The 11,773-nt window shown below is 45.3% G+C and overlaps 1 protein-coding gene across 1 annotated transcript; it reads right to left on the reverse strand.

Moving 5' to 3' along the window:
• Nucleotides 1-1,321: 1,321 nt before the first annotated feature.
• LOC143028261 (uncharacterized) lies at nucleotides 1,322-2,920 on the reverse strand. Its single transcript, XM_076190094.1, has 2 exons — nucleotides 1,991-2,920; nucleotides 1,322-1,891 (listed from the first exon to the last, which is right to left on the reverse strand). The coding sequence occupies exons 1-2, from the start codon at nucleotides 2,918-2,920 to the stop codon at nucleotides 1,322-1,324; spliced, it is 1,500 nt and encodes a 499-aa protein (XP_076046209.1).
• Nucleotides 2,921-11,773: the final 8,853 nt, after the last annotated feature.

Genomic DNA, 11,773 nt, shown 5'->3' on the forward strand with positions numbered 1-11,773 from the left:
TAGATAATCTATAATTAAAAATCCTCTTCTCTACCTTATGTTCAGTCTGTGAACCTGGGTAGGGCCTCATCAAATTTCTCTTCAGCGGGAAAGCCTCATCTCCCACTATAACGTATGGTGCAAGCACATCAGTGCCAGGAAGTGCAGCATCTTCTTGTACATTTCAAGTCATCCTCAATTTTGGATAGTATTTTCTCACAAATGTTCCTTTGTTCAATCTGAAATAGCTGTAGAATTTACTCTCATCATCAATAAGACGAGGATACAGAGTATGCAATTCTCCTTCAGTCTTCCTATCTTGCAACATAGGATGAACCCACAATCTCTTTCTTTTTCTATTTTTTTTCCTTCTTCTTCTTCATCAAGTGCAATAGCGATTATTGCCAACTCGGCGTCAGAAAAGTCACACATCCTTCGTAACTGATGGTAAGACTTCTACTGGTATCGAGGGAGGGGGGATGACGGGAACGAGAGCGGACCGATAGTGTGAATACCTCAGAACCGAGAGCGGAGCGCGATCGGACCGATAGTGTGAATCAACCCTGAATACCTCAGAACCGGAGCGGAGCGAGAGTGGAGCGCGACCGGACCGATACTGTGAATCAACCCTTAATCATTGCATAAATTGGGAGGGTGCTAAAGAAATTGTTAAAAATAAATCGTATTTGACTAGAAATATAATAGAATCCAGTCTGATCAAAGATACATTTGTCAATAACTTAAATTCAAGTCATGGTATGTATAAACTAGACAATTTTATTGTGAAAAAGTAGTAGCCCAAACGTCCGATGCCGCGAATGGGTCAGGTCGACATTAGAGCCTCACAACCTTTCCCGGTTCCCTCCCTGACATCATGCTCTGTGTATATATTCTTGTGTCCTATTTCTTTTCTATTTACCCTAAGGATGTTTGAATAGACGAAAGCGCTTGGTCATCAGTTTTTCTTTTTCCTTGGTGGTTTTTCCGTATATTTAGAATCACGAGTTTATGTGATTTCTCATGCATACATACATACATACATACATATATATATATATATATATATATATATATATATATATACATATATATATATGTATATATATACATATATATGAGTGGAAGGGTGGTGAGGTAAACACCAGGAACCGTTGGAGTTTTTATTTCTAACGTTTCGTCCTGAAAGGACTTCCTCAGAGTGTACACAATTTTTTATTTATTTATTTTATTTATTTATTTTTTTATTCGGTATATAATGTTTATCTACACACGGGCCTTTCTCCATTCGGAGGCCCGTAAGTGTTGAGCTGCTCTGTGTTCGGCTACTCCGGCGTTTTTGTAATTATCTGGGCGGAGGGTATCCGACCAGGATGTGGGCGAGCCGTTCTATGTTTTCGGTGATGTAAACTATGTCGGCTCCAGTCTTCCAAGCTTCGGGGGCCATGGGGTTGAATTGTCTACCTCTTCTCAGGGCGATGGTGTGAGCGCACTCTAGTAGGTAGTGAAGGAGAGGCTCTGGGGTGTTCATCCCGCAGTGGTCGCATTCCCTTTCCTGTCGTTCGATGATTTCCCAGCAGCACTTGTACCCCAACCTGAGCCTGTGGATGATCACGGCGAGTCCTCTGTCGGTGATTTTGGTGGCGGGATGAGGGCACAGTTTGGTGACCCTCTCGTACCATTTTGCGCTTGCTGATGCTGAGCTTATCGATTTTCTGTGGTTGGCTACCTTTGTTCGTTGTAGGTGGTCTCTGGCCCAGCTTTTGATTAATGTGGTTGATGGTTGGACTTGGATTTCTATGTGAGGATGGTAGCGTGTTGTCTTGGCCAGCTCATCTGCTCGTTCGTTTCCGTGTACCCCTATGTGGCTGGGTATCCAGTTGATGGTGACTGGGCGATTTTGTCTGTTGTGTAGCTGCAGGAGGTAGAGTATTGTTGTGATAATGTTTATGTTGGTGGGTATGTCCTTCCTCTGGAGTACTTGTGTCACCGTAAGAGAGTCTGTGTGTATGACCACCGGCCCTTGTAGTTGGCTTGAGTACTCCAGAGCTTTTTGCATTGCCACCAGCTCAGTCTGTAGGGTCGAGCAGTGGTCTGATGTGCGCCAGGCGGCGGTGTATGTTGCGGAGTATACTCCTGCACCTGTTATGCCGTTGTCCGGGTCGACAGTGCCGTCAGTGTAGCAGACAAAACCACCCTGGGCCTCCGTTGCCTGGATCGCTGTTCGTGCAGCGTCTCTCAATTCCCCTGGTGAGCAGTGATTCTTTGCGTGTGGTAGTTGTGTGTGGTTGAAAGTAGTTGTTGGGGATATCCACGGGGCTGGAGGTCGGTACTTCAGGCATACCCTGTCTGGCTTCAGAGCCTTTAGGTGCCCTTTCATGCCTGTCGCGCGGATTTGGTCTCCTAGGTGTCCGACGTATGTATCTGGTCGTGGTAGGTCCGGGTGCGCGTCCAGGTGAGCCTTGAGTTTAGTCTTGAGATGTGAGTCCCTGTCGCTCAGCAGGACCTTGGCTGCCGCGGTGCAGTTCCGGGTCTGAATCCTGGCCATCAGTGGTGGTATGCCAGATTCCATCTGCAGGTTGCTTTTTCTGGTCCACATGGGAGCACCTAGGATGAGGCGAAGGGCGTTGTTTTGTGCAACTTCAAGTGATTCTTCCTGCTGTGATGTTAGATGTGATAGGACAGGTGCTCTATATTCAATAATGGGTCGAATGCAATACTTGTAGTAGTGTTCCAGTACCAGGCGGCTGGCACCCGCATCAAGTGATTGCATAAATCTCATCGGAGCTGTCTTCGTTTTTGTCATTTGCTTCAGCTTCTGGATTTGAAGAGAGGATGACAAGGTTTTTTGCATAGTTACTCCAAGATAGGTGAAGTCATCCACCCACTCAAGATCTTGCAGGTGTATGGAGATTGGCCTTGGGTTTGCCATTTTAATAGCCATGGCTTTTGTCTTCCTTACGTTTATCTTGAAGCCTAGATGTGTGCAGCTCTTTTGTATAGTGTTGAGTGCTTTTGGGCATGGGTGCGGCAGTTGGGTCCCTTGCTAACGATGGCGATGTCGTCAGCATATACGAAGATCTTAACGTTCCGTGGTCGTGGGAGGGAGGCTATGTTGTCCATGTGCACGTTGAACAGGTAGGGACTCAAGATGCCTCCTTGAGGGGTGCCGTATTCCATGTCTTTGTAGTTAGACACGGAGACCTGGAAACGGACTCTAGCCCGTCTGTTTTGGCAGTATGCCTGTACCCATGCCAGAAGGTTGCCTGCGATTCCCTTCTCGACGAGAGAGGTCAGCATCGCTGAGGGGTTGACCAATTCGAAGGCTTTTTCTAAGTCCAGGAAGACGACGATTGCCTTTTTCCCACCATACCCCGATAGGCATACAGCTGTGGATGGAGTGGCCCTACTTTCCATTTCAGTCTGTTGAGCACCATATTTTCGACGGTCTTTACTATACAGCTAAGTAGGGAGATGGGTCTGTAGCTATTGGCCTCCTTGGACTTGGGAATAGGAACTATATCCTGGGTATTCCAGTTCCTAGGTCTCGCGTGTTGCGCTAGGGTGCGATTTGCCAAGAGTAGAATGGCCTTCCATCCGGCGTCGCCAGCGTTCTTTATCATCGAGTAGGTTATCTCGTCTGCCCCAGGTGAGGTGTCTTTACCCAGGTATCTTGCCGCTCGGAGCTCTTGTAAAGTGAAAGGTTCGTCCATGTCTGCAGGTGTGTGTATTGCCGTGGAGATTAGTTCTTGTCGCTGTTGTTCCAGTTCTTCTTGCTTAGCCCTGCTCGGGTGAACAACTGTTCCATTTCACTCGCGCGTCTTGAGTTGGGGACGGACAAAAACCCACCACTGTCACCCTCACTCTCTCCTTTTTTTGTCCGTCCCCAACTCAAGACGCGCGAGTGAAATGGAACAGTTGTTCACCCGAGCAGGGCTAAAAATTGCGTTCGGCACTGGTACCAGGATAGGAGAGATTGTGAGGAGTAAGAACAATAGTAAAGCCGATGCAGTAGAGAACAGCTTGATTTACAAAATTCCATGTAAAAGCTGTCCCATTAGTTATTTCGGAGAAACCAGCAGAGGGATAAAGAAACGTAACTATGAACACAAAAGCGACATCAGAGCTCACAGAACATAAAATTCGTTAGTGGTCCACCTTGACAACTTTGGCCGCCTACCAGATTGGGAAAGAACAGAGGTGCTGCATAAAGGTCTAACAAAACAGAGAAGAAAAGTAATTGAGGCAGCCTATATCAATTTACATCCATGTAGCAACCACCGTGATGGATTTGTAAAGTTGGCGAGAGTAACGGCCAGCTTGGTTATTCGTGATGCCCTATTTGTAAACCAATTCTTGCCTATTTCCTTCTTAAATCTAAATTTGTCCAGTTTATACCCATTACTGCGAGTCCTGCCCTGTTGTTTTATTATGATGACCTTGTTTGCATCAAAGGCTATAACAAGGGTGATGCAAACAAGGTCATCATAATAAAACAACAGGGCAGGACTCGCAGTAATGGGTATAAACTGGACAAATTTAGATTTAAGAAGGAAATAGGCAAGAATTGGTTTACAAATAGGGTGGTCGATGAATGGAATAAACTTAGTAACCACGTAGTAAGCGCTGAAACTATCAGTTGTTTTAAAAAACGATTAGACAACTTTATGGATGGGGACGACAGGTGGTGATGGATACGGAGCTGCCTAGTGTAGGCCTTATGGTCTCTTGCAGTCTCCTTTATTTCTTATGTTCTTATGTTCTTAAGACGAACGGGGAGGAACGGGTTAAGCTGTGGGTATATAAGCTGTCAATTATTTGTTTGTGTACACTCTGAGGAAGTCCTTTCAGGACGAAACGTTAGAAATAAAAACTCCAACGGTTCCTGGTGTTTACCTCACCACCCTTCCACTCATTCTGTCCTACGTACTTCAACATATATATATATATATATATATATATATATATATATATATATATATATATATATATATATATATATACGGAAAAAACCACCAAGGAAAAAGAAAAACTGATGACCAAGCGCTTTCGTCTATTCAGACATCCTCAGGGTACATGTACCCTGAGGATGTCTGAATAGACGGAAGCGCTTGGTCGTCAGTTTATATTTTTCCTTTGTGGTTTTTCTGCATATTTCAAATCACGAGTTTATGTGATTTCTCATCCATATATATATATATATATATATATATATATATATATATATATATATATATATATATATATATATATATATATATACACACACAAACACAAACACATACACACGGGTTCGAATCCTGCCCAGGGCTGAAAATTATTTCAGTATCGCTGCACTTCGAGTCGTTACTCTAACTCTCGTGGGCGGGGAGTTGGGTGTGTGTGTGCGTGTAAGGTCAAAGCATTACCCATAGATCGGTCATACGAGCTCTGATCTCTCTTTCGGGAGGGAAATAGCTGTCGATCACGAGTCCATCACGTGATCCAAAGACCAAAGTGAATCACACACACACACACACACACACACACACACACACACACACACTGTCACGTGGGTCACGTGACGAGACTTGGGAGGCTGCTGGCGCGGACGCCTAATCATCCACTGACCACGTGATTTGGCGAGACGAGGCTTGGTGGTGGTGGTGACCCAGCACACCTGACTCGGTCGAAGGTGGCGTGAGGTCATCTTGGTTTCAGTGTTGCCAACTGTCCCTACGAGGTATCTGCTGTGCGCATGCGCAGATCCATGCCCACCCACTCTCCCTCACCCTCCCGGATGTATAAGAGGGCACCAGGACGGAAGTGCACACACACCTTACGGCCGCCTGCCGTTGAAGGCGGACCCCCCCCCCTCCCCTCCCAGTTCCACGGAGGGAGGGCGCCGGGACAAAAGGAGACCACGAGGGACCAGGAGACACACTACTACGGCCGTCTGCCGTTGAAGACGGACCCCCCCCCTCCCCTCCCAGTTCCACGGAGGGAGAGCACCGGGAACAAGGAGACCACTAGGAGCAGGATACAAAGAGTGGTGTAGGACACAAGGAGGAGACGCGCGCCCGTCCTTAAAGGACACTAATGGGGACCCGTCTGGAAGGAGACTAGGAGTGGTGTAGTATATTTAATAGTCTGTAATCTTGTAGACATCACGCTGGTGATTTTATATTTTATATGTGTGGAGTTGTAGATAGGATAGTGCTCTGTGTTATCCAAATAAAAACACGTGTTGTGTTACCTTTGTTTCTTTCTCTCTCGCCCGAATTCTCAATAATACCGAGTATACAAACATATATTATTTGTACCCCCCTGACATTGGCGCGTCGAACAGGGACTCGGTTGAGAAAGAGAGATAGAAACACAAGGTGCTGGTCCACAGCAATTGGATCCAACCCGAGCAGTCAGTGTGTTTAGTTTTTTCTCAGTTAGAGAGAGAGCTGTAGAGAGGGTGACTAGGTTTTAGCTAGTGAGAGCTAGAGTGAGCCAGTTTAGCAAGATAGGGCGAATTTACCCTCGTTCGTGTTCCGCGAGCCGAGAAAGGAATTCCGGCCGTGGATCAGGTTAGCGGAACCAGAGAAGTTCCAGATAGGAGTGTTTGTTCCAGTGCTTCAGTAGGGAGAGCTGTAGATAGGAGTGTGCCTAGTTTTTCAGCCATTCAGAGCTGTAGGAGTGCTTAGTTTCAGCAATTCAGAGCTGTAGGAGTGTAGCGTGAGCTAGCGTGAGCCGTAGGCAATTCAGAGCTGTAGGAGTGTAGCGTGAGCTAGCGTGAGCCGTAGGCAATTCAGAGCTGTAGGAGTGTAGCGTGAGCTAGCGTGAGCCGTAGGCAATTCAGAGCTGTAGGAGTGTAGCGTGAGCCGTAGGCAAATCAGAGCTGTAGGAATGTGTGTAGAACAAATACTGCTGTATCTTTTTGTCCCCAGATCCGGAGGAAGGAGACATCGTTTTTTTTTATACAGTCACGTCTACATACACACACACACGCACAGACATTCGACACTTGTATGTCATGCCATATTGGTCACATTAGCCACAGCTTCTCGATCTTCCATCGGAGTTTTCCCTCAAGGAAAAAGAAAGATCCTGAGGTTTTTCGCTCATCCGGAAGATCGAGGTAGCAAGGCTAATAGGCACATTTACAACTCGCGACCCGCGTCGCGAGTTGTCCCCATCATCGGAGGACTGTCACGTGGGTCACGTGACGAGACTTGGGAGGCTGCTGGCGCGGACGCCTAATCATCCACTGACCACGTGATTTGGCGAGACGAGGCTTGGTGGTGGTGGTGACCCAGCACACCTGACTCGGTCGAAGGTGGCGTGAGGTCATCTTGGTTTCAGTGTTGCCAACTGTCCCTACGAGGTATCTGCTGTGCGCATGCGCAGATCCATGCCCACCCACTCTCCCTCACCCTCCCGGATGTATAAGAGGGCACCAGGACGGAAGTGCACACACACCTTACGGCCGCCTGCCGTTGAAGGCGGACCCCCCCCCTCCCCTCCCAGTTCCACGGAGGGAGGGCGCCGGGACAAAAGGAGACCACGAGGGACCAGGAGACACACTACTACGGCCGTCTGCCGTTGAAGACGGACCCCCCCCCTCCCCTCCCAGTTCCACGGAGGGAGAGCACCGGGAACAAGGAGACCACTAGGAGCAGGATACAAAGAGTGGTGTAGGACACAAGGAGGAGACGCGCGCCCGTCCTTAAAGGACACTAATGGGGACCCGTCTGGAAGGAGACTAGGAGTGGTGTAGTATATTTAATAGTCTGTAATCTTGTAGACATCACGCTGGTGATTTTATATTTTATATGTGTGGAGTTGTAGATAGGATAGTGCTCTGTGTTATCCAAATAAAAACACGTGTTGTGTTACCTTTGTTTCTTTCTCTCTCGCCCGAATTCTCAATAATACCGAGTATACAAAATAAATTATTTGTACCCCCCTGACACACCCACATATATATATATATATATATATATATATATATATATATATATATATATATATATATATATATATATATATGTGTGTGTGTGTGTGTGTGTGTGTGTGTGTGTGTGTGTGTCATTTTGACAAATGGAAATTAGCTCCACCGCAGAGACTCGAACTTCTGCCTTAGCGACTGCTTATTATGAAGCAGAGACGATAGCCTTGAGCCATGCCAGACCCTACAAAAGGAATGATCTGGGTTACGACCTGGTAATTCCCCGAGGGCATTACTAGGCTTAGCTCAGTTTCTATTCTAATTTCATCGAGTCTTTATTATACATACATACATACATACATATATTAAAGGCTTTTTCCCCCTTACAAGGGAGGTAGCCCAAAAAACAAAGGTATAAAAACCATTCCCTCCCATTCCATCCCTAATACACTCTACTCCCCTCCACCCTCTACCCTTCCTCATATCTTGGCACCTCCTGGATGACGGATCATCCCTGCATCTTGTCCACTGCCCTGGGTCAGAAGCAGTGTCGCAAGACACAGCACATCCACAGCAAGGCCGCTTCATTAAATCGGCGACCCACCCCCTCTCCGTCCCCTCATGCAGAAAAGGAGAAGACGGGGAGAAATCCCTTCGTGCTGCGTCAATTTTTCTCAAACATACTACCTCATCCCCATCCCCCACCCATTCCACCTCATACCTCACAACATCATCCATACACAACCATTCTCCACTCACCCCTGTCTTTATCATGGCTTCATAAGAAGCAGTCGCTAAGGTAGAGGTTCGAGTCCTTGCGGTGGAGAGGAAATTGCACGGGTGGTGAATGAGATATTCCTGGAACGGGGTCCAGTGGATGAAGTTCTGATGGATAATAGCATCGCGTTTCGGTCGGGAGAGCTGAAAGAAAAGCTGGGCAAGTGGAGCACGAGACGTTTCTTTAGGGCTGTCTAGCGGCCGAGCGGAAATGGAATAGTAGAACAACAGTATCGCACGATTAGGTCCATCGCCGAGAGGACAATAATACCGCCCATGGAGGCAGTCTTATGATATAATATGTCCCAAGACGAAGACTCTGTTCCACAGATACCCTTATTTAAATAGGATTGGCGACATCCCAGGGTAGGGCCGGTGCTACCAGCCAGTACTGAAGAAGACCCTACCTCAGTACAGGTGGGGGGAGGAGGTATGGATGAAGCCAAAGGATGGTAAGTGCACGTCACAGTGGACGAGGGGGATCGTAACGGAGGTAAATTCGCGGAACAACATCTCTGTCGAGGGAGTGCCGCAACGTATCTTGGATCATAGTCGTGTGGTGAGTGAAGGAGGAAATGAGGAAGAGAGTCACAACGCGGTAGTGAATGGGGGAGCGACGCCCTGACGACCGCAGCGCGACAGACGTCCTCCAAGGTAGCTGCAGGACTACGAAGTAGGAAGTGGAGGAGACGAAAAAGACGAATAATAGGTTGATCTCGAGATGTAGTATGAATGTAGTGAATGTGGTGCAGATAGGGGTGCACAGTTGGCACCCCCGGCACGGGGTCAAAGGTCACGGTGTAGGAAGGAGGGCGAAGGGTGCGCGAGGGTGTGTGCGGGCCAGTGCGTATGTGGAATGAGAAAGTGATAGAATTAACGGAGCTAGTGGTTTTAGTTAAGGTGGATTGTAGAGTGAGAGAAGTGCGTCGGGGGATTGAAACGTGAAATAGAAACAAACGAAAAAACAACAGGAAATCACAGAAATTAGGTGAGCTACAAGTCTTACAATACATACATACATACATATATATATATATATATATATATATATATATATATACATATATATATATATATATATATGCGAAAAAACCACCAAGGAAAAAGATAAACTGATGACCAAGCGCTTTCGTCTATTTAGACATCCTCAGGGTGTCGTGCTCCTTGTTTACGAATAAATATAAATAAGTATAAGTAAATGGTAGCTGTGGCCAAGATAACTAGAATAACAAGGAACACGAACAAACGTATGTACAAGAAAGTATCGCTTCACATTTGGTGGTGAATGAGACTAATGTTTCCTAAGTATGTGACTTTTATTATTATGTGATATTAATTCATTCAAATTATATAGTGAATTATTGTGATGTGTACGGTGTGCGGGTGTGGGAGGCTGGATTATGACTTAATTGGTACAGACCTTTCTCTGGTTTGCGAGGATGCTTCAAGGTTCATAATACACTACTCGATTCACGAATAGACTAATTAATAATAACTTGATTTTAGATATGCCTGAACTTGACACTGTTATATGTTCTTAAGAGAGAAGACTGAAGACTGAAATTTATACTATTGCTGGCTATAAGGGAATCTCTGGATGATATAGGCTCCTCCTACAACTTATTATTACTGGTTAAGATTCTCTCTGTATCACAAATGACCAATGGGAACATATGCCCGTTTCGTAAAAATCCCATCACGTTTCCATTTCAGAACTGCAAATTCAGCAAGACAGCATATGGCTCGAGAGTGTTTTTACTCGAGACGGGCCCAGCGTGCGATGCGTCATGCCCAGCGCGCGATGCAATGACGAAAAATAGTATCGACTAGTATCACTGTCTAGTATCAACCTCTAGTAGCAGCTAGTGGTGATGGTGTTGGTGGTGTCGTCAAACCAATCACCACAGGGGTACATGTACCCTGAGGATATCTGAATAGACGAAAGCGCTTGGTCATCAGGTTATCTTTTTTCTTGGTGTTTTTTCCGCATATTTAGAATCACGAATTTCTGTGATTTCTCATGAATATATATATATGTATATATATATATATATATATATATATAATATATATATATATATATATATATATATATATCACAACAAAGATATGTCTTAGCACATTTGTAAAATAATACTGATGACCCACTTTCGGAGAAGAATAAGCGAAGATATAGAGATCTGTATATTTCGATCACTTACTGTGATCCTCTTCGGCAGAGGAGGATCACAGTTAGTGATCGAAATATACAGATCTCTATATCTTCGCTTATTCTTCTCCGAAAGTGGGTCATCAGTATTATATATATATATATGTATATATATATATATATGTACATATATGTATATATGTATGTATATATAAATATATATATATATATATATACAGTCGGTCCGGGGTTTGAAATGAAGCTGCATCCAATAATGGGGCCGTAGATCGGGAGATATACGGTTTTGGAAAGAGTGGAGCAGCTCCTTAATCTCTTTAAAAGATCAGCTAGCCCTTCTGGTAAGATATGTAGTTGTGAAGCGAAATATCCGTGAGGACTTCCTAGGATTTGAGGAGGCCATTGATGGAACTGGCAAAGCAATAGCAGAGATAATTTTTTTCAAACTTATGGAATATGGTTTGGATCTCAGCCTTCTGAGAGGTCAGGCGTACGATGAATGTGCAGCAGTGAAGGGAGATACAAACGGTGTTCAAGCACACATTAGGCAAATCTACAAAAGGCAATTTTCACCCACTGCAGCAATCATGTCTTCAGTCTGCTAGCATATCAAGCTGCAAAGGTGCAAGATGTCAATAACTGTGGGGACAATTAAGGAAATCACGAACTTTATGCGCGCCAGTGCCAAGAGGATGAGGGAATTTGACACCAAAGTGTTTGAACAGAAGCAATCTTCTGCATATGGGTAATCTCACAAGACGTTGATATCTCTTTGTGAAACCAGATGGTCTGAACGCCACGGCAGTATTATTAGTTTCAAGAAATTCTACCAAATAATTGTGAACACTGGAAGAAATATGTGACTGGAAAGTTCACACAAAGGCTTTAAAAATGGTAGCTGCAATGACAGCACATCAGTTTGTAGTGGCTCTCTG

The sequence above is a fragment of the Oratosquilla oratoria genome, chromosome 1, assembly GCF_046742065.1.
Source record: "Oratosquilla oratoria isolate Oo_2021 chromosome 1, ASM4674206v1, whole genome shotgun sequence".
In the NCBI taxonomy this organism is placed as follows: Eukaryota; Metazoa; Arthropoda; class Malacostraca; order Stomatopoda; family Squillidae; genus Oratosquilla; species Oratosquilla oratoria.

Coding starts and splice junctions, on each gene's coding strand:
- LOC143028261 (XM_076190094.1), bottom strand. CDS start 2,920: ATGGCTATTAAAATGGCAAACCCAAGGCCAATCTCCATACACCTGCAA. Junction 1,892..1,990: donor GCCAACTACAAGGGCCGGTG/GTCATACACACA, acceptor TACCTCCTGCAG/CTACACAACAGACAAAATCG.